Source organism: Oreochromis niloticus, linkage group LG3, assembly GCF_001858045.2.
Source record: "Oreochromis niloticus isolate F11D_XX linkage group LG3, O_niloticus_UMD_NMBU, whole genome shotgun sequence".
Classification (NCBI taxonomy): domain Eukaryota; kingdom Metazoa; phylum Chordata; class Actinopteri; order Cichliformes; family Cichlidae; genus Oreochromis; species Oreochromis niloticus.
In genome coordinates this window covers 44,877,351-44,904,840 of record NC_031967.2, presented here as the reverse complement: position 1 = coordinate 44,904,840, position 27,490 = coordinate 44,877,351, and the positions used below count along the sequence as shown (strand labels likewise).

The window sequence follows — 27,490 nt, the reverse complement described above, 5'->3', positions numbered from 1 at the left end:
GATTAATGTTTTTACTGCTGAACAACCGTCAAAGCAAATATGCTGTAAGTAAGGTGATTAACCACTAGGTGACACCAGAACATTTTGATGTTGAACTTTAGCACAGATAACATGCACAACCTTAGGCCTAAATAAACCTATGCATGTCCAGCATAGGTTATTTTAGGGGTGTGCATTGTGTATGTGTGGGCAGGCAGTGTCAGGATGTGGTTTAAATGTGTTAGAGTTTTCTTAGAGAAACAAAGTCATCTTTAAAACAGGATGAAGATCGCACCAGTCTGCCTCATGATCAGTAAGAAAACTGACTTTTTATTCCATATTTGTCAACTACAGATCTTTGTTTGTTTTTAAATTAATAGCTTGCATGCAGTTTTTCTCATTTGGAATAAGTCAATTCTTAAATGATGGTTAAAGTTTTAAAAACTTTTTGAAATTCTTTAAAACACTTTGCTACATGTGCACATCAGAAAGCATATTTGACTTTTTCTTCTGTAAATCATTTGAGAAATGAGCCGTGCTGGTTTAGAGCCAAAGGGTTAAAGGGTCTTTTGAGTGGAGTTTGTCTTTGATTGGACTGTGTGAGTTCCCGGTAGTCTAACTTCCTCCCACGGTCATGTCGTGTCTCTCACCCTCTCCATCTTCTCTTTTTGTCTTGTTCCCGTGTCAGTTTCCCCCTCTGTCCCAATGTCAAGCTCGTGTGTCTTAGTCTGTGTCTTTGTATGTGACTTCTTAGATCTTCATTCAGATCTTTGGACTTTCCCATTTTTTGATTATTGGTTAATCTGATGAGCGCTGTGAAACAAGTGCTGACAGACATAAAGTACCAGTTGTAGTCAATCATGTTCACCCATGAAAAGGTGACTTTGTCATTGAGCACCACTTACTAAAAGAATTAAGTGTGTGTATATTGAACCTGAAAGTATTCTTTTGATCCAGTGCAGATTTGAGAACATCGAAAATAAATTCAAATTTGTGCAACCAATAACTGTTTGTGAAATGAATAAAGATGTAAGATTAAGATTAGAGATTAAAGTGATTCCACCCTGGAAACAAAACATTTCAAAGAAATCATTAAAAGCCTAAAATTACCATGTCATTCTTGGCAATGTTGAGTTTGTGGAAACTTCTGTCCAAAACATTCGCTGGTTTTGAATCTGTGCAGTGCCAGAAATAGTTTCAACATCTATGTCATTGATCGTCTCACACTGCATGTTCTGCATGTCAACTGATGTGTCTCGACCTGATGTTTTTGAAGCTGCAGCTGCTGCTACTCTCAGCATCCATCCCGACAGGTCAGTCTTCTTTTTTTATGAAACCGTGACTCTGAGCTGTGCAGTGCCAGGCAGCTTCAGCAGCTGGACAGTGAAGAGAAACACCTCCACAAAGTCTTCTGTTTCATGTGAGACCTGGGGCCAATTCAATGGGTCATCCTGCACCATCAAAGGTGTCTACCCATCAGACAGTGGAGTGTACTGGTGTGAGTCTGACAGCGGGGAGTGCAGCAACACCATCAACATCAGAGTGGCAAGTAAGCTTGCGATGCCAAATTGTTTTATATTAAAAACTAAGGACAAAAACCAGAGTCAGAGACCACAGTTTATCTTTCTGCATTTCAGCTGGTGTGATCCTGCAGGGTCCTGCTGTTCCTCTGACTGAGGGAGACAGTGTGACACTAAACTGCTCCTATAAGGAAAAATATGCAAAGGAGTCTACGTCCAATTTCAGCGCAGTTTTCTACAGAAATGGTGCTTTTATTGGAAATAAGTCTGAAGGAAGGTTGAGCTTTACCCATGTGTCCAAGGAGAACGAAGGCTTCTACAAGTGTGAACATCCCGAAAAAGGACAGTCACCGGTGATCTGGCTGGAAGTGAGAGGTACTGATGATGATCATCATGATGGTAGGTTTCATGAAACGTTCGTCTGACAGCTTATAAATACTTTTACATACATAAAGCAGTTTCAGTTATAACTCAGTGATTAAATTGGATGTTTTTTCGACAAACCTGACCACAACTAATTAGCAAAACCTGTATCACCGTAATGCAGCAGTATGTCTACTCCTCCATGCTGCCTGGTGAAAGTCAGGTTTAAAGTTAAAGTTTTATAGATCCATCCTGCTGCCGGCCTTAACTTCCCAAACAGCACTTTGCACCTGATAGGGCAGAGGTCTTTATCGGGAGTCATATAGTCTCCCCTGTGCAAGGGGTTGGTGAGCGTTGGTGGAAGTGGAGAAGAGAGATGCTGAAATCGAGCTCTAAGGACCAAAGTGTCAGAAAAATTCTCTTATGAAGTAAAACACAGAATAAGGAGTTGCAATGGTTTTATTTTATTGGAAGCAGCAGGAAGCAGAGTTGGCTTCTAACCCTAACCCCTAGGTGTAAAAGTAAAAAAGTAAAGTCTCTGAAATGTACTCAAAGCAAGAAAGTAAAAAGCAGCTCTTTGGAGGATGTTTCTATATTGGTGCTAAGCTAGGTTCATAGGTCATCACTTAACAACCAGATACTCTAGCACAAGACACGTGACTGTCAAAGTAAAACGGGAAATACACGAACATATGAACCAGGGTGACTAGACATACCACAAGGAACCCAATGAAGGGACAGTAACCAAACCTAAAGACTACAAATCACAAAATACTAAAGAGAACTTAGGAAGCTATAAATACAAAAAAAGAAAAACCTAAACCACAAGAACCACAAATATACAGAATGTTAATGATCAACACATAAACACTGGGTGACCAGATCCAGGATCATGACGGCTGTTCCCTGTTTGTCATGGAAGCTTCAGGTGAACATGTTTATGTCTTTTAATTAAAGAAACTTAAACACAAAAAGATCCATACAAGGTACCTGTGTTCAGTGGCGGTCCTAGCCTGTTTGGCGCCCCGGGCAAACACTCCCTCTGGATTTACAACATTATAAATGAAATGTTCTCTATCTGGAAGCAGCTGGCCCCCCTCCCCTGTCGACAGGTTGTGTGTGAGACTTTAAATCATCAAACTGTAAATTATAAATTTTAAATTGTTATTGATCCCTTTACCCCGAGTCCTAAAGTGTATATTTATTTTCTTACTCTTCTTATATTTATCGTTTGTTTACTTGCACTGCTGTAACTGGAGCCTCGTCGTCTCGTCTCTCTATATACTGGACTGTATGTAGCGGAGATGACAATAAAGTTTACTTTTACTTCAGCAGCGAGCAGGCGCACCGAGGGCTCTCGCGCTCACTTTTCGCATATAGAATTTCGAAAAAACATAGGTGCAAATTATAAGTCAGTATCATAATGTCTGGTGTTTTCGTGTTTGTTGGTTTGTTTTTATTTTGTTTTATTTTGCGAGTTGGTTATTAGATGCTGCTCCAGCCAGCCAGAGAATCCCCCGCCGCCCCGCCCTCTCCTCCCTGTGCCGCAAGCAGCAGGCGCACCTCGCAAACGGAGGGCGCCCTTACTCCCAGCAATTGGGCGAAACCGATCGGTGCCTATGCCATTCCCAATATGCGCTGGCTGATGTCGGGGCAGCATGAGTACGAGCAATTTTTTTATTAATTTTTTTGTTTTTGCCCGTGATGCCGCCCCAGGCAACTGCCCGTGTCGCCCGTATCAAAAACCGCTACTGCCTGTGTTAAAAAAAATATATAAATGTAATGTTGTCATCCTGCTCAGTTTTAATCTAAAGTCTGGATTTTCTTTCCATCAAAGTGAAATGAATATGCAACACTGAGCTCTAGCTCAAAGGTTTTGGCTTTCACATGATGTGAAATCAAAATAAGCAAAAACAAAACAAAAATGAGTGCTGTCTAAATTACAATGATGCCATTTTAAAACCGTATTAACCTGCATGTATGCGACAAGTCATTTGTTGTTGCTTTAATATGTAAATACACGCAAATCAGGATATTGTCTTGCTTATTTTCCTCTTTTTCTAACACACTTTCTATGACTGAGAGAGCTCTGCACGAGAAATCCTATGTGCCTTGAATGCTGGTTTATGCACAAATGGCAAACAAAGAACTTTGAACCTTGACAGTGAACGTGTCCTTCTCCTGTGCTACCTTAAGCAAACAGTGAATGCAGTATCTAAGACAGTGAAGTGGACTCATAGGAATGACGTTGTGGTCTTTCGACAAGATGGAAAAGACAATCCTGGAGCACAGAGAGAGCATTTTGAAGAGTGAGCTGCTCTCTTCCAGGAGGTGTTATGAAATGAAATGATAAATTTATAAATGAAATGCTCCTTTATCACTGAAAATCTGAAGAAAAGTTACTATGTTAACCTCACTGTTCATTAGTATGTGGTACACATATTGAAATAATCTAAAACTTTGAGCTTTATTTGGGAAGGAAAGTGATTTAACCCTTTATTCCCTATAATGTTAAGCAGGCCACCTGGAATCATTTTGTTGTTTTAGCTGTAAAAGTTTCATAAAAGCAACTGTGAGTGTGTGAACTCACAGCTGATTTAGAGTGGCCGATTTCAAGTATGAACTGTAAAACACTGAAGAACAATTATATGACCTTTGGCCCTGTGGGTTTTTTTTTGGGGGGGGGGCGGGGCATCTATTCTTCTATTCTTCTAAATATGTCCAGGCCACCGGTTTAACTTTGTGCTGAACATTGCACAAACTGTTTGGTTTGTTACGGTAGTTTAGAGAACAGTTGGAAAACAAAAACTGTAACCGGCGACTGGTTAGGGGATAAAGCGTTCTGTCTGAGCTTGAAACTGTGTTTTTTGGATGTTATCAGCCTATTGAAAAATAATTAATGGTTTTCAGTCCAATACATGTCACCTCCTCTTTGATCTAGCAGACTCAGCACAGTTGTGGTCAGTGACTGAATGCTGTTATCATCATTATAAATCTGTGATAAACAGAGAGCAAATAAGATTTGGCAGATATGTTGCTGCTGTGAGATTGATGGGAGGATAAGTGTTCTTAGAAGACCATGGTTAGAAAAAAAACAAAAAATAGTTGACATATTGATTCTGTGTTTTTCAGGTAATGATAATGATAACACTAACAACCCTGTTAGTGTCGGTGCCATTGGTGTCATAGTTGGTGGCGTTGTCATCACTGTCATCACTGTCATCGCTGTCATTGCTTGGTGCAAATTCTAGAAACTTTGGCAAAAGTGTAAGTAACAGTTTTCTTCTCTTTTAATTAAAAAATGTCTTACAAAAAACACAAACAAACAAACAAACAACAACATGAAAAATACCTGAACAGATTTTCATACAGTTATTAATTGTGCATGTGACTGTTTGCTGGAGCAATGTTTCTTCCTCTACAGTGCATACTGAACCTGACATGGGAACAGGTAAGGGAGATGAAACAAACACACGAGCTAGAGCGCGAGGGATGCAGAGAGGGAGAAACATGAAGGGAGAGACATGGTTAGAGAGACAAAATGACAAAACCAACATGAAGACAAGCCTGACTTAACTGGGACACGCTGAGTAAAGGCACACAGATGAAGCAATGACATAAAGGGAACCATAAAACACACAAGACAACCCAAACAATAAGATAAACTCAAGAGTGGTAGAAATTAAACTAGGAGAGAACATCAGTCAAAGAATAAACAATAATAAATAAACAACACTCAAAAACTATAAATATAAAACACTGGGTCAACCGAGGTACCCTGACAGGATCTTTGGTTGCTTAGAGGCCAGTTAATGATGAATGCTGCACAGGATGGTGGTATTGCGCAACCCACAACCCTGAATTGGACAAGTGCGAGAACATGGATGGCATTGAATTTGTGTGTACTGGACATTTTAAACATGTCTTCCACTTTCTTTCTTATTCTTATTTTTATCATATCATGTATTGTCATCTAGATATAAACTATGGTGTGAAAGAGGATCCTCTACACTCATATGTGAATCTAATGTATTAATATGTATTATTCCTTTAAATTGACTTAGGCAAAATGCTATTAATTCCAGTTCTTTCAAGACTTCCTGATGCTTGTTTCAGTCAGTTATCATGAATATGGTATTAAATTACTGCTTATAACACAGAAACTACCACAGTGTTATTCTCATGCAATATAAAAACAAAAACCTCCATGTTACCTCATACTAAATCTAAAATATATGGCTATAGTTGCTGTATTATAAAATTTCTAAAATCTCCAGCCAACATCACTCAATGCAATCTGTAAATGAGCAAGTAAAACAGATAGACAGCCAGTTTATTAAGTTGGGCATCCAAAAAAAATCAATCAGATTGATATGAATATACCTGCTTGACAAAAGGTGTCTAATATCAGACCTACAAGAGTCTTTAATTTACAACAAGATCAAGAAATAAAAGTTTAAAAATCAGTCTGTGCTAAGAATATAAATATATGACATCTCACATAACTGAAGGGTGGAGTGCTTGGTGCTCTGCTATAGGTTAAAGCTATTTAATGTGAATTTTATAGGCCCTCTCACCACAGAAGAAAATCTGGATGACGCATAAAGAATTCTTTAACATACCAATACTTTCTCTTCTCACTCTTTCTTGTTTTAAATTTGAGATATTTCTTGTTTTCCACAATCTAAGATGTAAGTTTGTTAGCTTAACCACATGTTGACCAGAGTGTCCAAACAACATAAAATGTTAATATCAATTTTGAGAAGCAAATAATTTGTTTTATGTTGCACAGGAAGACAAAATAGAGGACGAGGCAATAATCCAAACAATGGGCAAGCAGAACCACAACAAGAAGAGATTCCACTGAGAGAAGAGCAAGAGCTGCCAAACTGACAGCTTGTCCAACAGCTTGGTCTCACAGCAGAACATAAATTGATCTCAAAAGAACTGCGTGTTGGCTTTTGGTCATGGACATTTTTTAAGTTAACAATACTTTTGTGTTTAGAGACATTTGATATGACTATCCAAGAAACATCTCCTGGATGCACTGGCACCCATCTTCAGTGATGTATCCTGGAGTCAATAGGCCTTTCGGATCTCGCAACATCATAGACCCTCACCCAGGCGACCCAGCCCTCTTCTTCACTGCCCCAGTCACACCCAGCTAGCAAAGGACTTTGCAGAGTGATCGTCCAGCAAAGCCCCTACAACCCCCTCTATGGGCTCATAGAGTGCCTCCCATTCCCTTCCCCTGCACTCCTGCAGTAGTTCCTGGTACTTGGCGCGTTTCCTCTCTTTGGCATCCTCAATCCACTCTTCTCAGGGCACTGTGAGTTCCAGCATGATCAGATGACAACCTTGCAATTAAAAAAAAAAAACTGAAAACACACACACACTTGTTATTAATTAAGATAACAAGTGCTACAGAAGCTACATGCAATTACCGCCTATCATTTAATTGTTATATTGGTGCTAGTCAGTATTGTTTTTGCACATGCTACAACAGAAGAGCCTTTTCAGATTGTAAGGTCTGTGTAGGACAAAGTATAGTTTTACTTCTGGATCTACAGTATGGATTTAATGCAGTACAATATACCTGTCATGGTATGGATGAGTGCTGGATTTTCCTGTGTGCCACCACTGGGCAAAGTTGCTGCGCTTCCTCTCGCTTGCTGCAGCTTTGAGTAATCAGCCTGCAGGTTTTTAAGACCAGCGCTCACAAACACTCCTTGCTGGAAAGTAGGCTAACCCTACAGTTCCACGGATGCCAGGATCTGACATTGTTCTCTCTCGTTTTAGTGACTGTGAGAGCTTTGCTCTGTGATATTCCCATAGCATTTCACAGTAGTATTCTAATTTTGTCTCTAGTGAAATCTGTCTAGACTGCCATCAAGAGTGCTTTACCGTCAGTCTCAGTCCCCTGTGTTTACAGTATTTTCGTGACCATAGCTGGACTGGCCATCAAATCCCCGGTATGCCTAATGGTGATTTTTTTTGTTTTTATGGGCCGATGGTTTTTTTTTTCTGTTTTTTTGTAATGGTATAAACACTTAAAGGTGATGGATTGGCCAGATGCTGGGAGATGCGTAGAAATAACTCAGTTGTTTGGTGGTGGCTATTGCGGAGCTTCCACAGATTCAGTAATATTAGCAAGTGGTGGAGGTCAGCAGGTGGATGAGTGTCAGGTGAACTAAACTTCAGGTGAGAACTTATGACCTGCAGTCTATCTGGGTCAGATATAAACCAAGTTTAGGTGTAGTTTATTTTCGTTGTGCTGACTTTTTACAGGCAGTGTTGGGATTCAGAGATTCTTTTATTGCTATTATATAATCTGCCTTATGATGAATGCATTGATAACGTGGTTTACAGTATTATTTTAACAGTAATATTGTTTACAGGGTTCTTATTGCATTGAATATGTTTGTCATCACATTGACCTTTCTATTCACAGGTTGAGTTCAGTCTATACACATTGCATAACTGTGCTTGTTTAGAATTGATGTTCCATCCAAGAGGGTTTTAAGCTTCACTGGTGAGAGTGTCCAGGTGATACATGTTGAGGGAAGATGAGAACATAGCAGGTTGATTACATGCATGCTTACAATACACATAAATCTAGCAACAGGCCTGAGCGAAGGCCCAAGTGTCTTTGACCTTTTTGTAACTGGCTGCCCTTTTACCTACTTAGTAGCAGATGACGGGAGGCAATGACCAGCCCTCAGACACTCTGAAGGCTTAAGACTATGACTGTGCATTAAAGGTGTTGCAGAAACGGGAAGTTATATGTCTGGTTCATGTCTGTTTATAACTATTAAAGATGTACGAGATATTGCCTGTACGTGATGAACTCTTGACTTGTGTTGACGCCATGGGGGGGCGGATACCCCAGTGTGCCATGAGGGGGGCGTATACCCCAGTGCTTTAAAATGTTCTTCACATGTATTTTTGTCAGAGGACATATCCTGATATGTCTTCTCCGCTGCTAATAAATTCATCGTTTGATTGCACTTTTCTGGAAGCCTCCGTCGTTTGTTGTCTGGTCTGCAGTTGATCGATCTCGCTTCAGCAGTTACAATAACTCTTCGTACTAGATAGCATGACGGAGTTTCTATACAGCTGGGTGGGTGCTATGATGTTACTGATAGTGAACTTTATTCATAAGCTTAGTTAGTAGAGTTGCCAATCGTCCTCTAAAAAATGGAATCGTCTCGTATTCAGAGAAAATATTACGCGTTTCGTATTGAGCTGAAAAGAAATGCAGTTTGTCCCGGACTTCAGCTACAATGAAAAATACACAAAGCTGGAGTTATTCTGTGTCTTTACGCTGCACAGCTGCCTCTTCTTCTCTCATTCTCTCCCCTCTCTCTCCAATCATGAAACTGATCAATGATCAGCTGATCGGCTTTTCTCTCTTGTTTGTTTATCGCCCAGTTTGCGCCAGATAGAGGAAACCAGCGGATGTCGCGCTAAACAACAGCAGCACGTTTAAGCTTGATCAGCTGTTGTTAGAATTTATTGAATATAAATTTCTAGTATCAGCTGATGTTTGCTGGAGCCACAGCTGTAAAGCTGCTGGTCATGATATCGGTTTGGATATGTGGTGAGAGGGAAACATGAAGATGAAACCAGGAGATGTCCTTACTGAATCATCAGAGCTGAACAGGTGCACCTGTCACCTAAAAGGTAAACCTGTTTTTCCATCGTGATTGAGGAACAGGTTTACCTTTTAGGTGACATGAATGAGTTGAAGTTATGAGCTGTTTCTGAGAGACAAATAACACCAGGATCCTTTTGTAAGTGGCTGACAGCTGGTAACTGTGCAGGGGCGGGTCTAGAAAAGTTTTGCCAGGGGACCAGGTAGGGCATTAACAGGGAAAGGGGGGCACAAAGAAATGCTTTTCTTTCTTATCCTCACTTAAAATGTCTCGCTTTTAATAAATAATTATCTGAATCTTACAACAAACATTTTCATCTGATGTAAAATGTATAGAAATCCATTATTGTACATAGTAACTTTTTTCAGGGTACCATCATAATTTCTTCAGAAGTAAGTACTGTATATGATGCCAGTATTTCCCCACATTTTCTAGATACTGTACCAGTACTGTGTGTAAAATGCCATCAAAAAAGTCAATTAGGTTTTTATTCTTTCTCATCTGTCTTTCTGTCTCCTTTCACTTTTTAAAGGTTGCCATGTTACAAAAAAATATTTTGCCCTGCCATGCTGTTTATTGATGTGGTAAATGAATAGTTTATGAAAATATCACTAAATCTGTAATTTATTATTTTTAATATTCATTAATGACTATGTCTCACCTCTAGTCTTCTCTGTCTTAATTTCAGGTTTCCTCCATGTGTTGTAGGTACATATATACCAACAGGACAGTGTACATCACTGTCACAACAGCGTTTGTTTTCATTAAAAGGCTTTATGGTTTTTCCTATAATACCTGGTGGGCCGGTCTCTAGTCAAAATGCCCGGGCCAATTTTCTGGTCCCATTCCAGCCCTGTTCATGACTCATTATTTTGAATAGTTCCAGAGTTTATATTTATTCCTCTCGCTTTTTTTCATAATTTGTGCTTTTGCCTTTAACTATACTTCCTTGTATGTCACCCTCACTTGTTGTAATAAACATATGCTTCCACTGATCTTCCTTGCCTCCGAGTGTTGTCTGCACCTGAGTCCATTTCCGAGCTTTGGCTGCCCTGGTCGTGACAATACCAACCTTAGGTTAATGCTAGACTGACCTAGGGCTAGACAAGACTGAGTGTAAACACAAAAAAATATTTTATTTTATGTGCTACAATGTGCAGAAAATAGGTTTAAGTGTTAAACAAATTTCTTCCAGTCAGAGAATTTTGCATGTAATTTAATTTTCGCTTGATGCATAAAGTTAAAAGATTAAAACTAATAAAACAAGTTTTAAAAGGAGACTTTTCCATTTAATTATATTTTGTATGATGGATTATGCAGAAAAAGTAGAATTGGGCTGAAAGATCTATCACTTTATCACCTATTCAGGTTGTAAATTGTGTTTTTAAAAAATAACTAAGTAACTAAGTAATTAATTACTTTTGAAAATAAGTAATAATGGGATTACTTTTGGGGGGAATTAATCAGTAATTAATAACTGATTACTTTTTTCAAGTAACTTGACCAACACTGGTGCCATACTCCTTCCATTTCTGAATGATCGCTTGAACAGCACTCTGTGGGATGTTCAAGGCTTGGGAAATCTTTTTGTAGCCTAAGCCTGAGCCTAAGCTTTAAATTTCTTAATAACTTTATCCCTGACCTGTCTGGTGTGTTCTTTGGACTTCATGGTGTTGTTGCTCCCAATATTCTCTTAGGCTACGTTTACACTGCAGGCGAAAGCGCATCAAACCCAACTTTTTTAACGCTATGCGACCCATATCCAATCATTGTATCACAGTGTAAACGGCACAAATCCAATATTTTGAAATCCGATCTGGGTCACTTTCGTATGTGGTACTGAATCCGATACATATCTGATGTTTTAGAAAGCGACTGTTTTTGAATGGTCATGTCGCATTAAATCCATCTTTTACGTCACTGACACAAAACAGATGCCAATTATCAGCGCCGGAGAAGCGCCAGAGAAGAACTTGGCAAACACTTCCTGTCCATCCATTGTAGATGTTAGTGAAACTGTTGGGAAGACAACGTGAACATGTTATTTGTACTGTATAATCTGCAGATTCTGACAGAAATCTGCAACTGTCCTTTGAAGCACCGCTCCTCTAAAACAGCTATAAGGATAATTATTAGGTTATCTACATTATTATGTAAATAACAAAATAACTTGAAGCAAAAATTGGGAAATGTAAAGTCCAAAACAAGTCTTTATATTAAGGGCCATCAGTCAAACAATACTGTTTGGTCTGGGTCTACACAGAGCGCGTTGTGTGTGACGTCTGCTTTTGTGCATGCGGCCCACTTTGAGGGTTCACACTAGAGCGCGTTTGCTGTCGCATTTTATTTATAGTGTGAACAAGCAGACAAAAAAATCGTATTTGATCAAAAAATTGGAATTAAGCATTAAGACCTGCAGTGTGAACGTAGCCTTTGGCTGTGTCCCAATTAAGAGACCGCACGCTTCGAGTACGCGCAGTACGCGTACCACGTACGGTGCGTACTATAAGTACGGGAAGTGCGGAAGTGAGAGGCTTGTGAAATGGGACGATCTGGCCTTCGTCGCGCTGCTCAGGTTGCCTAGCAACCATGATACCGTGAGAAACGTTTCATACAGCTTTGTGTGACATAAATGAAGGAGAGAAATGTTTTTTTGGTCATTCATTTTTTTCATGATATCACTTTGATTAGTTGAGTATCTGAGGCTGAGACCAGGGGACTGTAAAAACATGATTGTTGGGCTTCATTTCTGTACTGAACAGTCATTTCAAGATTAGTTAGCAAATAGCAATTAGCTGGTGTTGTTCACGAGACTAAAGTCATCTCACTGTGTTAATGCAAATATAATATGGTGTGGAATCATTATGCTATCATATGTTACCTTATATCTGTAATCAAAGTAGTTGAATTATGATACTGCTGTAGGTCATATTATATCCCTTAGTCTAGATTGTTTGATGTGTATGTAGTTTAGTTTCCATTATACTTCTGAGTTAAAAGAATGTGACAATTATTAGATTTGTTACATAGGTGTGTATTATCCTGTACCATTGATCTGCTGTGAATGTGTTACACTGTTTCTTGACATTTCATACTGCTGAATCATGAAGAGATTGTTGGGTGCAGAAGGCCTTGTTGTTCTGATAGTAGAAGAGACAGACCACATTCCATACCACCACCTTGTTGGGAGCAGGAAAACAAGGAGCCGAGGTCATAACTTAGGCACCGTGTGAGAGAAAGAATGTGAATGTTTAGATTTTTACGACTAGGTGGGGGCCACTAGAGGCTATAAGAGGCTGAGTAACCCTCCACCAGTTTGAGATTTGCTGTGACCCTCTTCATGCAGGTCTCCCCATCCAGATGGTTTATGCTCATAAGTGTTAAATTGTATGGAAATAAATAATTGTTGATTGAGCATTTATACACTGAGTATTGTCCTTCCTTCAGCCAAAGATTAAAAGAATTGGGAGATTTTAACAATAGCCAATATTATATGTATTGTCAGATTATTATGATATATTACAGCAGTGAGCTTGAACTCTGAGTCAAAGATTCAAGTTACAGTTATTTATATTTCCTATCACCTTAAACCTTCAAAGACTTGAGACAGTCAAAGGAGCTTGCAAAGAAAAGCGTCTGGACTTCTTCAAGTTGCTTGAAGATGTTGCACCTCTCATCTGAGAAGTTTCTTCAGTTCTAAGGTCAAATGGCTGAGAGTCCCAGATTTAATATGTGTGTTTAGCATATGTGTAAAAAGAAAATGTACGAGCTGTGATAACTGTTTCTGATAGAATGAAGAATAGACTGATATATGAAATATTCCTTTATTGGGTGAGAAAATCAGACCATGTCATAACTGCTTTAAGTCATACAGAATAGATATCAGAGCCTTAAACAGGCTGACTTCTGCTAAATGGGTCAAACTGGGCAGAAAGTCTACAAACACATAACATCCTTATAGAATATGATGTAACACTATAGACCAACTTACCTCAGAATATATAAAGCATATAAACAATTACAGCAATATGATGCAACAAACACAGCAGTGCTACTAATCCAAAATACTCAAAGCTTCATAGAACTGAAACAAACATTTATTTTTAGCTCCATTCTGCTGCTGATACATACTTTAGGTTTCTGAATATTAAACTTGTTGCTGCCTTTCATAGTGTGTAACTTGAAGGCCCTGAGTACTTTCTCCTACACTGAAAACACTGGAATGATAACATTATTTGAACATTACCTAATAAGACTGATTCAGGACAGATAATTAGTTATTTTAAACTTTCCTAGCAGTCCTTCACAAACAGGGAACAGTCTGTCTATTCTCTCCATCTGTCAGCTGCTGCTGGCTCTTCCTCCTCCTCTTCCTCACACACTGCTGAGTTTGTCCTGGTGGATCATCAGGGGTGCAAAGCCTCACAGATGATGTGCAGCAGTGGGTCCCTCAGTCTGTCCTCACTCTGGACACTTGCAGTTGTCACACATGGAAATCAAATGTGTGATAAGCTGCAGGATTCAAACACAAGTGTAACTTATAAATACATGTTCATACTTTTATTCCACAATCAGAGAGAAAGAAACAGAGAGAGAGTGCAGGACAGACAGACAGGTGACAGTCTCAGGTGTACACACTGCTACAAAACAGCACAAGAGAAGGAGGATTTAGTGTTTGTGTTATTATGAGTGCTAAACAAGAAGAGTTCCCAGATGGTACAGTGGACACATGTGTGACTCCTGTGATTAAAGCATCTTTCTTTCAGCTTAACGAGTGAACCGTCAGCTCGTTCAAACACACGTTAAAGTCCGTTTGGCTCGACACCACCGAACAGAGGCAGCAATATAACATAGCTAACATTAACAGTGCAGTGAATCCTGCTTGTGCCGTCATATTCAGGACTGCAAACCGAGCAGCATCACTGACTTTCAGCTTGTTGTGTTTGTGGATATATGACTGACTTTAATTATACATAAAATCACCACATTTTCTGTAAGATTAAGGTCGACTGTTGGACAGCGTATATTTTGAAGTAAAGGCTTTAAAACCAAGTTAACGCTGAAAGTACAAACATCACTAATGTCACACAACTTTGCCGACATGTGGCCAACAGTAATGTTTTAATGTTCTTCAATATTAAACATTCACACATAAATAAGTGACATCATATTCAGTACTTACTTTTGACAGTTCACTCTTCGGCCCCTCCCTTCTGCCGTATTTTGCAGCAAAATTATCCACACCCACCGCCGCACTATGAATAAGATAAGGTAAGATAGAACTTTATTAATCCCTCGGGTGGGTTCCTCTGGGAAATTTGGTTTCCAAAAAAGCACAGCACCGACAGAAGTTACAGAGCGTGAGGAAAATATTATATATATATACACACATATAAATACAGAGACATATATAGATAAAAAATACGAAGGGGATAATAGAATAAATAGGAATAAAAAAAAAAAAATACAAGTGAATTGCACATTTCAAGTATTGAAGTCTATTGCACCGTTGACTATTTAACAAAAGTATTGCACAGTGAAGTGAAGAGGCACTACAGCTTAGTTGTTCCCCCCTCCTTTGTCCTCCTGTTTTCCCTCCCTCTCCCCTCCAGAGAGGAGTTAAACAGTCTGATGGCGTGTGGGACAAAGGAGTTTTTAAGTCTGTTGGTTCTTGTCTTTGGGAGAAGCAACCTGTCACTGAACAGACTCTTCTGTTTGTTTATGGCCGTGTGCAGAGGATGCCCAGCATTGTCCATAATGTCCAGCAGTTTTTTTAGTGTCCTTTTCTCTGCCGCTGACACCAGAGTGTCCAGCTTCATGCCGACCACAGAGCCTGCCTTCCTGATCAGTTTCTCCAGCCTGGATGAGTCCTTCTTTGCTGTGCTGCTCCCCCAGCACACTATAGCATAGAAAAGTACTCCAGCAACCACTGACTGGTAAAACTGTGAGAACTGTGGGATATATGGGACCATGAAGCGTGCACCAGACCACGCTTGATATTTGGCGAAATGGATGGCGCATTTGGAGTATACTTTGAATTGGGACAGCCGTTGTCGCGTCGCGGTGACATAATAGGTCTCAAAATGGGTGCTTCAAGGCTGCAGTCTCTTAATTGGGACAGAGCCCCTGACAACCTCTGAGGCCGTCACAGGGCAGCTGTATTTGTACTGACATTAGATTACACACAGGTGCTCTCTATTTAGTCATTAGCACTCATCAGGCAATGTCTATGGGCAACTGACTGCACTCAGACCAAAGGGGGCTGAGTAATTATGCACACCCCACTTTGCAGTTATTTATTTGTAAAAAATGTTTGGAATCATGTATGATTTTCGTTCCACTTCTCACGTGTACACCACTTTGTGTTGGTCTTTCATGTGGAATTCCAATAAAATTGATTCATATTTGTGGCTGTAATGTGACAAAATGTGGAAAAGTTCAAGGGGGGCGAATACTTTTGCAAGACACTGTACTTGTTATTAATCTCTGTCTCTCTTCCACAACATGTCTTTATCCTGTTTTCCTTCTCTCACCCTAACTGGTCGCAGTGATGGCCCCGCCCCTCCCTGAGCCTGGTTCTGCTGGAGGTTTCTTCCTGTTAAAAGGGAGTTTTTCCTTCCCACTATCGCCAAATTGCTTGCTCATAGGGGGTCATATGATTGTTGGGTTTTTCTCTGTATGTGATATTGTAGGGTCTACCTTCAATATAAAGCCTTGGGGCGACTGTTGTTGTGATTTGGTGCTGTATAAATAAAATTGAATTGAGTGTTACACTTTAGCAGAAATACCACTGTGCACATGCACAACATCAGGCCCAGTTTATGTAACCGTGGCTTATATTTGTAATATTAATACAGAAAATGTCCGTTTTACAGTCCACACATTCAACTACTTTTCCAAAAGGGACAGAAAGAAAGAAGATATTTAGACTTTGGGGTCTCTACATATAAATTATAAGGTTTTGCAGGTCCAGCATAGGGTACTTGATGGGTTTTTTATGTTATTTTGTGGGTGTGCACTGTGCACGGTGTGACAAGGCTTGACAGGATGTGGTTTAAATTATTGTTTTCAGAGAAACAAAGTCAACTTTAAAACACGATGATGATCGCACCAGTCTGCCTCATGATCAGTAAGAAAACTGACTTTTTATTCCATATTTGTCAACTACAGATCTTTTTTTGTTTTTACATTTATAGCTTTCATGCAGTTTTTCTCATTTGCAATGAGTCAATTCTTAAATGATGGTTAAAGTTTTAAAAGCAGTTTCTGAAATCCTTTAAAACACTTTAGTATATATGAACATTAGAAAGCATATTTGTCTTTTTCTTTTTTTATAAATCATTTTGAGAAATGAGCCGTGTTGGCTTAGAGCCAAAGGGTTAAAGGGTCTTGTGAGTGGAGTTTGTGTCTTTGTTTGGACTGTGTGAGTTCCTGGTAGTCTAACTTCCTCCCACGGTCCAAACACATGCCTGTTAGGTTAACTAGTTGTGTTAATGTTCATAGGTAAGGATGGTTGTCTGTGAACTGTTAGCTGGGCAGATTCCTGATTTTGTGCGTTTTATGATTTTGAATCTGAATTCCTTTCATAAATGTTAATGCGACATCAGCTGTCGTGGTTGTTATAGCTTCACTTCATACATGGTGGAACATTTACATGGATTAGTTTCCCCTGAAGCTAACATTAACCTTTCTTGAACATTCATGGTCAGGAGTTTCCATACACTCATGAGGAGAGTGAATGTTGTGGTAATTGTGGGCTTTTAATGGTTTCTTCAACTGTGCTTACAGCTTTAATGACTTTAAAAAAAGAAGGTTGAAATATCTGGTTAACATTTAACACACATTAGTGATAGCCAACAACAAACTGCTGGCATAATTCTGATGGGAAGTTTGACCTCTCTTATTGGCAGAATGTTTTGGTTCGCGGTCTTTGACCCAGCTCTTTGAGGTTAATTTTTCAGGCTAATATATTTTTTTGATTCTAATCTCACTGAGTTTACAGCTTTCCCCACTTATGTCTGTGTCTGCTAGTTTAGTTGTGCCCAGGTTTTCCTCCTTGTGTTTCATCCTAGTCTCACCTGTCCTTCATGTGCATCCATGTTTGGACAGCCCATCATGTCTCTCACCCTCTCCATCTTATCTTTTTGTCTTGTTCCCGTGTCAGTTTCCCCCTCTGTCTCAATGTCAAGCTCATGTGTCTTTGTATGTTACTTCTTAGATCTTCATTCAGATCTTTGGACTTTCCCATTTTTTTTAAAATATTGGTTAATCTGATGAGCGCAGTGAAACAAGTGCTGACAGACATAAAGTACCAGTTGTAGTCAATCATGTTCACCCATGAAAAGGTGACTTTGTCATTGAGCACCACTTACTAAAAGAATTAAGTGTGTGTATATTGAACCTGAAAGTATTCTTTTGATCCAGTGCAGATTTGAGAACATCAAAAATAAATTCAAATTTGTGCAACCAATAACTGTTTATGAAATGAATAAAGATGTAAGATTAAGATTAGAGATTAAAGTGATTCCACCCTGGAAACAAAACATTTTAAAGAAATCATTAAAAGCCTAAAATTACCATGTCATTCTTGGCAATGTTGAGTTTGTGGAAACTTCTGTCCAAAACATTCGCTGGTTTTGAATCTGTGCAGTGGCAGAAATGGTTTCAACATCTATGTCATTGATCGTCTCACACTGCATGTTCTGCATGTCAACTGATGTGTCTCAACCTGATGTTTTTGAAGCTGCAGCTGCTGCTACTCTCAGCATCCATCCTGGCAGGTCAGTCTTCTTTTTTTATGAAACTGTGACTCTGAGCTGTGCAGTGCCAGGCAGCTTCAGCAGCTGGACAGTGAAGAGAAACACCTCCACAAAGTCTTCTGTTCCATGTGAGACCTGGGGCCAATTAAATGGGTCATCCTGCACCATCAAAGGTGTCTACCCATCAGACAGTGGAGTGTACTGGTGTGAGTCTGACAGCGGGGAGTGCAGCAACACCATCAACATCAGAGTGGCAAGTAAGCTTGCAATGCCAGATTGTTTTATATTAACAACTAAGGACAAAAACCAGAGTCAGAGACCACAGTTTATCTTTCTGCATTTCAGCTGGTGTGATCCTGCAGGGTCCTGCTGTTCCTCTGATTGAGGGAGACAGTGTGACACTAAACTGCTCCTATAAGGAAAAATATGCAAAGGAGTCTACGTCCACTTTCAGTACAGCATTCTACAGAAATGGTACTTTTATTGAAAAAATGCCTGAAGGAAGGTTGAGGCTTATCCGTGTGTCCAAGGAGGACGAAGGCATCTACAAGTGTGAACATCCCGAAAAAGGACAGTCACCGGAGATCTGGCTGGAAGTGAGAGGTGATGATGATGTTAGGTTTCATGAAACTTTCGTCTGACAGCTTATAAATACTTTTACATACATAAAGCAGTTTCAGTTATAACTCAGTGATGTTTTTTCGACAAACCTGACCACAACTAATTAGCAAAACCTGTATCACCGTAATGCAGCAGTATGTCTACTCCTCCATGCTGCCTGGTGAAAGTCAGGTTTAAAGCTGTAAGTTTTAAAGAGTAAACTTAATCTTAACATTTCTGGGACATTGATTAACCTAAAGTTTTATATTCCTAAATCGAAAGTTAACCAGTCTTATTCTCGCTATTTATCGTCAATTCTCCTACCTCAGGCTCTGAGGTAGGATAAGTGATGTGTTACCTTGTCCAAACTAAATATCACAGCAGCTGCAACTATCATTATGTAATTCCTCCCTTTCACTTTTGCTGTTGACATGTTGACATGACACCCATCTCTACCAACAGCACCCTGCCTGCACTCTCTTCTTCGCCTCTCTTGTGCACTGTCTCTCTCTCATATCACAAACATGTATTCTAGTTTACTTCTAGGGACTTTCATTCCTCTTATCTCCAGAACTTACCTCCACCTCTCCAGGCTCTCTTCCACCTGTTCCCCACTCCTCTCTAAATACAAATTTTACTGTCATCTGCAAACATCACAGTCCACAGAAACTCCTCATCTTTCAGCTTGTCCATCACCATCTCAAATAAGGAGCTCAGAGCTGATCTCTGATGTCATCCCAACCCCATCATAAACCCATCTGTTATTCCCACCACGCCCCTCATCACTGTCTCATCCTGTTACATGTCCTGCAACACCCTTCTCGTGTACTTCTCTGACACTGACGTCCTGACTTCTGCAAACAGTACAAAAGTCACTATGTTGCACTCTATCACGTGCTTTTTCTGGTGTCGTAGAGTCCTAGGGTCTAGAGAAATGACTAGTTGTTTTCGTAAACACAAAACTATGATGCACATGAAGCTGGTATTTGGCAAATAAATGCATTTATCTATGTCCCAAAATGAGAACACACTGCCGGCAGACATCCGTACTATACAATTTAAAAAAATAAATAAATATAAAGTTCAAAAAAGAAATATGCTAGAATTTTAGATTTGGTTTAAAATATTTATGCAGTAATTTGCTTTCTTATGCAGAAATGAAATGACTGTGTGTTTCATTATAAAACCAATGTGAAAAATCTAACTACTGTAGTAAATGAAATGAAATGTCACTGGAAGCGTGTCACCCACACGAAGTGTGTTAGGTTTTTTCACATATATGAGCTGCTTCCTGGATATGCAGAGGTCCTACCACAGGAAGTGGTACTGTAGGCCAGGTATAGGGTTTGTCATACATCTCATATCTCTATGCTGAAAACTTTGACTCATTTCACAGAAGCTCTGTGTTTTCATGTCCTGATGTACTTCTTTGAAAAGTTTTGGTGAAATGCACAGTAAACTCTGCATATGTATCAACACGAAATATTGATTTTAAATTAACCTTTTTAATGTAACACTTGCTCTAAACAGAAAAACTGATGATAAAACTTTTTCTCCTAACAGAGAATAATATCCCCGTGACAACCCCTGATCCTGATCCTGATCCTACTCCTCCGATCGCTCTGCCCAAACTTTTGAGCACCATCCTGCTGTTCATCCTCTACACTTGTATACTTATACTGGCTGTGTACACCTACCGGAAGTGGGCTCAAGGTAAGAAAACTTCAAAAAATCCTGATTAAGTTGGTATATGTCAATTTTCTTTAAGGGGTCAGAGGACATAGATGCTGAAGAAATGTCAAAAATGAATTATTATCATATATAATGAGTAAACTTTACAAAAACTAAAATTTCACTCTGGACATTAAGTTCACAATGTAAGACTTTTAACCCATTAACCTTGTGTACATGGTGTCACCTTAGTGGTGCACCTCTCTTCTTCAGTCTCAGCTGACTGCAGGTTTCCTCAACCTTACAGCTTGAAATGAGTAGGCCTCGCCTTTAAAAAAAAAGAGCTTTGAAAACAATAAGCAAAATAATAAAATCTCACATTAAGTTCTGAAATATGAAATTATGTAATCGTAATGATATTTCAGTGCTGATTGTTGTGTTTCCCATCTTTTGGTTCATGGCACCAAGTATTCATGGGTTTAATGCAGAGCTGTGAGCCAAAATGTCATGTTTTATACGTGTGTGTGTGAATGCATTGGTGGTAGAGCAGATTATTTACCAATCAGAAGGCTACAGCAGAGGTTACTGCTTACTTCTGCCTTCATTGAATCTAAAATGTCCTCTTCTTCTTGGCGTCCTGGACATCTTCACTGTCATAATTTCACCATTTTACTTTTGCTTGTTTAGCTCCTCTTGGTGGGGCTTTTGGAGTCAGAACAAACTAATAGTATCAGACCTAACACATAGATAACAATCATCCTTTCAACTGAAGGCAACATCTGTTTGACTGAGTGAAACCACAGAGTAGAAACAGTTATAATCTTTGGTTCAGTCTAACCACATTAAGGGGAGCAGGGCATTCAGAGTGGTGCAAAGTCAAATTACACCATGTGATGCAGCCCCTGATTGTGTCTGAGTATGTTCATGCTCCTGCAGTGAGGATGGATGTTCACTTGTTTGCATCACATTTCACAGCAAAGTTTCCAGCTGCTGTTGAGTCATTTCTGTTGCAGAAAAGCTGATAGACAATTATCTGATATCCTTGTTACAGTCAACGAGGTGTCAACAGAGCTGGTTCTCTGGAAACAATAGGAAGTGTTGTTGTTGTGATTGTAGGAAGCAGCTTATACATGACTAAATGTCACCTTTGAAAAATGTCGCACTATAAATAGTTTGTGTTCTTCCTGCAGCTCGAGCTGAGGCTAAAAGGAAATGGCGTGATCATCTGTAACTCGAGGGTGTGAAGAAGATGATCAACAATCAAAATACCACTGGGATTAAAGCAATAGTCTTACACTGATCTTTTCAACCTTAATAACCTCTCAGCAGCAATGATGTTTGATTTTGTATGAATCTAAAAAAATATGAACTGAACAGAAAACTGTCTCATTTTTGCATTTGATTAATTTTATGTTTAAAGGACAAATTGAATGTCATAATGTTATGAAGAAGCACTCTGAGAGTGCAAACCTTCACCAGTGCAGCTCACTCTCCAGGCAGTATTTGTTGTTAGGATTGTATATACAAAGTAGGATATTGTTTTTCATAAACCTGCTGTAAGAGATTTGTCAAATACTTCTTTAATTTATAATATGTGCTGTGGTTTAATGTATCATTTTATGTGTCAGTGTCTGTCTGTATTACTGCTGTTCTAAATGCATCAAAAAATATATGTTATTACTTTTAGAAACATTGCTCTTGTGTTACTCTGTAACCTGGCCTTATAGAAACTATCTGCCGCGGTAAGTGGGATGAAGAAATAAGAGTAACCAGGCAGATGTGCCTTTGTAACCTTTTGACATCACTGGAACTATTTTGTGCTGAAGTCTGTCTTCATGGCTTCGTGACACAAAACTTTATGTTTACAATAATGTGGTGAAAAAATGGGTAAAATGCAGGACTTTGATTCAAGTCTTCCATATGTGTCCCATACAATGCATAAAGATCATTTTAAACCATAAGCCATAGTTGCTTCACTTAAAGCATGAACATGACTCGAGTTGGAGCGGGTGGGGATGTTAGTCACGTGTTAAAAAGCCTCTTTGATAGAAAGCAGGTTTTCTTTGACTGCATGGATTTGTGTCCTCAGGTCCAGGTTAGGTCTAGTTCATGAAGACGTTTCAAAGTTAAAGGCTTCACTCATGTCAGTCTTGAACGTATCCACTATGTTTTTTGTGTGTTGATGAAGTTAGGTTGGTGTGGTTCCCAGTCTGATTCTGGCATTCTAGTGACAATATGGTAATAACCTTACAGGTTAGGGGTTTTCTGCATCATTCCCCTTGATAGTTTCAGGATTTCTAAATCTTTAGGATCTCTCTCAGACACGGCTTTTTTTTAATGTTTTGCTTTCTGGGTGTATGGCTGGCTAAGGTCACTCTGAAAAACATCCTCTATAATAACCACCAACACAGGAGAGCAGTGTGCACTCAACTTACTCTGTTATCTTCCTGATGCACATGACACATGTTACACTTCAAAAACATTCCCGCCATAAAGGTTAGGTAGGAACCAAAATTACCTCCCACAAGGTGCCACAAAAATAATTTATATCACACAAATCAATGACAAGGTAAGATAAATGATAATGAAGTAATTAAATATAAAAAAAAACAAAAACAATATTGCATAAACTAATAAATGTATCTTATAATCTACACAAATTAAATGTGGACAAATATAAATACATGTGCCATAATGTGTCTGCCTGTCTCCACCTTGTGGACATTTTGACACTTGTTGCTTGTTTCAATGCAGTCTGAACACTTTATATAAAGTAATTAAAATACTTATAATCGTTGTTTAGAAAGTTCCTTTCATAAAAGATGGCCCAGTGTCTCCTCTGGTTAGTAAGATTAAATAATCAAACACTGAAGCATTTTTTCATTTGGGGACATTCACTGAGTAACTTTAAAACCATTAAAAGTAACACTTCCTGAATTCAAGATTTAAAACTGAAACACGGGTGTTGATTTAAAGAAGGAAGAGCCAAAATGTTTTATTCTCCCACACACTGTCGACTTGTTTTCTATAATATGAAATCCATGGAGCCTCTTCTCATTTTCTCACTGTGGACTCTCATCCACTGCTTGGATTTTGTTAAAGGTAAATCAATATGTTTCTATTTCAGATGTTACTTTTAGTAACTTTTTACACACGAGTTTATGGTTTGTGAATCATCAGACTTTTTCAGTGCAGTGTGAACATTAGTAGTATATCATAATCATCTGTCTTCACTGTCTAACTGCATCAATTTTCATTTATTATTTTTTCTAATGTAATTAAAGCCGCAGACCATTTAGAAGGTGCTGCTCTGACTCTGCAGCCGCAACATGTTAGAGTGTTTTGACACTCTGTGGTACTTTTTGGAATTCCCAGAAGTTCTTAGTAGGAGTCAGATCTGTGGAACATCAGGGGAATGAAGTTTTGTTGGGGCGACCGTGGCTCAGGGAGTTGGGAAGGGCACCTGTAACCGGAAGGTCGCCGGTTCGATCCCCGGCCTCTCTGTCCTGGTCTTTGTGTCCAAGACACTTTACCCTACCGCCTACTGGTGTTGGCCAGAGGGGCAGATGGTGCGATATGGCAGCCTTGCTTCTGTCAGTCTGCCCCAGGGCAGCTGTGGCTACAACTGTAGCTTGCCTCCACCAGTGTATGAATGTGAGCGTGAATGAATAATGTCATTGTAAAGCGCTTTGAAAACCTTGAAAAGCGCTATATAAATCCAATGCATTATTATTATTATTATTAAAATGGGTAGTATGGCTAGTAGCTCAGGGCACTGTTGGCTAAACGTTGGATGCATGTTTGCCCTTTAAGGATACAGCTCAGCAGACCACGGCCGTTATAAATATGCATGTACAATTGAATAATGTGCATCTTAATTAACTTGGTTATAATGGTTGCCGTAGCTCACATCTCTTCATATTTGCTGGTCTAATGGAATATTTATTCTGCCATTTTACTCTTTTGTGAGTCTCCCCTCTCTATTAGCTCTTCTAAAATATTCATTTCACTCAGTATGACCAGTAAAGGTTTTTCCTCTAATGTTCATGTTATTAATCTTCACACATTGCATTGCATATAACTGATGTGTCTCAACCTGATGTTTTTGAAGCTGCAGCTGCTGCTACTCTCAGCATCCATCCCGACAGGTCAGTCTTATTTTTTTATGAAACTGTGACTCTGAGCTGTGCAGTGCCAGGCAGCTTCAGCAGCTGGACAGTGAAGAGAAACACCTCCACAAAGTCTTCTGTTTCATGTGAGACCTGGGGCCAATTAAATGGGTCATCCTGCACCATCAAAGGTGTCTACCCATCAGACAGTGGAGTGTACTGGTGTGAGTCTGACAGCGGGGAGTGCAGCAACACCATCAACATCAGAGTGGCAAGTAAGCTTTCAATGCCAGATAGTTTTATATTAGATACAATAAAATGAACACATTTTTGCAACTTTGTAACTAAGGACAAAAACCAGAGTCAGAGACCACAGTTTATCTTTCTGCATTTCAGCTGGTGTGATCCTGCAGGGTCCTGCTGTTCCTCTGACTGAGGGAGACAGTGTGACACTAAACTGCTCCTATAAGGAAAAATATGCGAAACAGTCTACGTCCAATTTCAGTGCTGCATTTTACAGAAATGGTACTTTTATTGGAAATAAGTCTGAAGGAAGGATGAGCTTTATCCATGTGTCCAAGGAGAACGAAGGCTTCTACAAGTGTGAACATCCAACAAAAGGACGGTCACCGGAGATCTGGCTGGAAGTGAGAGGTGATGATGATGATGGGTTTCATGAAACTTTGTCTGATGGCTTTTAAGTACAGTTATCTAGTAGTTTAGGAGTAAAACCATAAATCAGAACAGTCGTCCTCCTGTTTCTTTTTTTGGTGCCTGCATTACCCATAATGCACCACAGCAGCCTATAGTTCAGTCAGATATTGAAACAATAGAGTAAGATTAACCTTTCAAAACCAGAAATTTCACCCACCTACACAACATTACTCCCCAACTCCTGGTTTGCTTTTGATTTGTTAAAGGCAAACAAATTGTGGTGCTCTAAAACCTGTAGATATCTTCCAGCATTGCCTCTCTAGATGTGCAAACTGCCAGTCCCATAGGGCACTAATGCACACCGTGCTTCTCTTTAGTTCAGAGGTCAAAGGTTCCATGTTTACCTTAAATAATATTCAATTTTGATTCATCCAACCAAGGAACAGTTTCCGGATTCACCTGAGTCCATTTTAAATTAGCTTTAGTGCAGAGAAGATGTTTCTGGATCGTGTTTGTATCGTGGCTTCTTCTTTGTATGTTAGAGCTTTATCCTGCATTTAACGAAACACTGTGCACTGTCTTTGGACTCAGTGATTTCTGGAAGTGTTTTCATGTAACATTTGGTCCTAAATAGAAAAGGTGATGACAAAACCATTTCTGTGTCACAGCTCGAGCTCCGTCTACGACTGCTCCTCCTCCTCCTCCTCCTCCTCTGATGTCTCTTCCCAGGCTGGCGTACACAATCTTTTTGTTCATCCTGTTCACTGGTATACTCCTACTGTGTATATCTATGCGCCAAAGGTTCACTCGAGGTAAGAGTACAACACAAAAGAATCATACTGAGTCAAAGGTCAGATACAACACCAAACAAATAGCTTAGCTGCCAAACAAATTACAGAAAATCCATCATAAAACTAGTTTTTCAAACTTATTTTGTCAGTCTAACAATAATTCAAGTAAAAAATCAGGTGATAGATTCATCTGATAGAAAATAACTGAAAAGCAGCAGCAAGACTTTAACCTCTTGCTGTGAAAGATTCGCGTCTTCCATTTGCAGCCTCCTCCAGTTGGACAGTAGATGCCAACTGACCACAGTGGTGTAAAATGAGCTTCTCGACTCATTACACTTTGTGAAACTGACCCTTGGTTGTGGCTCATCAGGTGATCTCAGGCATGTTTGTGTATTGATGTTCACCAAGTGAAGACAGATATTCATGTTTTCAGCACAAGTGTCACAGTAGATAAATACAGACAATTATCATCAGGGATTGTGATTGTTGCTAATAAGGTCAGAGGTCAGAGCTAGTTTTCAAGGCAACAACAGAAAGTTCCACTGCTGTATAACACTGCTTACATGAGATTAAATTCTGCTTTTAAAAAGGTCCCGCTGCATCTCCTGCAGCTGAAACTGAGGCAAAAATGAGAGAGTCTGATCGTCTCTGACTGGAGTGCCTGAGGATGAAGATAACAAACAATAACGATCAATGTATCACCAGGATTAAAGTAATTTTCTTATTTTGATTTACTTCTTTAACTTTTTTTTTTAACTTCTTAGCAGCTGATGTTTTCCCTACACTGTTACCTCATGATTTAATCTGCTGTTTGTGCTGAAAACTGCATAATTCTTACATTTGATGAGTTTTTTGTTTAAAAGACTTTTTGGTCATGTCTTCTTGGTTTATGTGTCTTGTTTCTTGTCCAGTCTGTCATGTGTTTTTTGTCTGTGTTCCATATTGTCAAGCTTGTTTTATCATGTCTATGTCTTTCCATGTTTCCTGTTTTATTTTGAAAGTCTTGTGTTTCTATGCTAAGTGTGCTTAATTTTACCTTTCCTCTGTGGCGTCATTTTGTTCATTTGTGTCAGCTGTGTCTCCACAGGTGTTTCCACTTCCCTCATTACCCTCCTGTGTATTTATTCTGTGTGTTTTCATTCAGTCTTTGACACGTCATCTCTGTTGCTTTCCTCCATACCACATTAAGTTCAGGTCATGCTCATGTTTTTTCCTCATAGCTTCTCGCAGGCTCCTGCCCTGAATCAGGTTCATGTCTTTTGTCGCAGTTGTCGTAGTTTAGTTTCGTCCAGTTTAGGTTTTAATTTAGTTTTTTGTCCCTATTCACTGTACCTTGTTTTTTGGACTCATGTTATCATCAGCCTTAATAAAGCGCTTGGTCTTTGTTTA

The 27,490-nt window shown here is 39.3% G+C and overlaps 1 protein-coding gene across 6 annotated transcripts; it reads left to right on the top strand.

The window, feature by feature from the left end:
• Window positions 1-167: 167 nt before the first annotated feature.
• On the top strand, window positions 168-27,490 carry LOC102079945 (Fc receptor-like protein 5). Of its 6 annotated transcripts, none has more exons than XM_025901662.1 (5): window positions 168-292; window positions 1,256-1,528; window positions 1,617-1,874; window positions 4,995-5,129; window positions 6,655-8,005. In XM_025901662.1, exons 1-4 carry the CDS (start codon window positions 262-264, stop codon window positions 5,111-5,113), a joined length of 681 nt encoding a protein of 226 aa, XP_025757447.1. In that variant the 5' UTR covers window positions 168-261; the 3' UTR covers window positions 5,114-5,129; window positions 6,655-8,005. The 6 variants fall into 6 exon arrangements, with proteins under 6 accessions (XP_025757447.1, XP_025757448.1, XP_025757445.1 ...); XM_025901663.1 differs by having other exon boundaries at window positions 190-292; window positions 1,262-1,528; XM_025901660.1 differs by lacking the exons at window positions 168-292; window positions 1,256-1,528; window positions 1,617-1,874; window positions 4,995-5,129; window positions 6,655-8,005 and adding exons at window positions 16,576-16,646; window positions 24,659-24,931; window positions 25,053-25,310; window positions 25,979-26,122; window positions 26,692-27,490.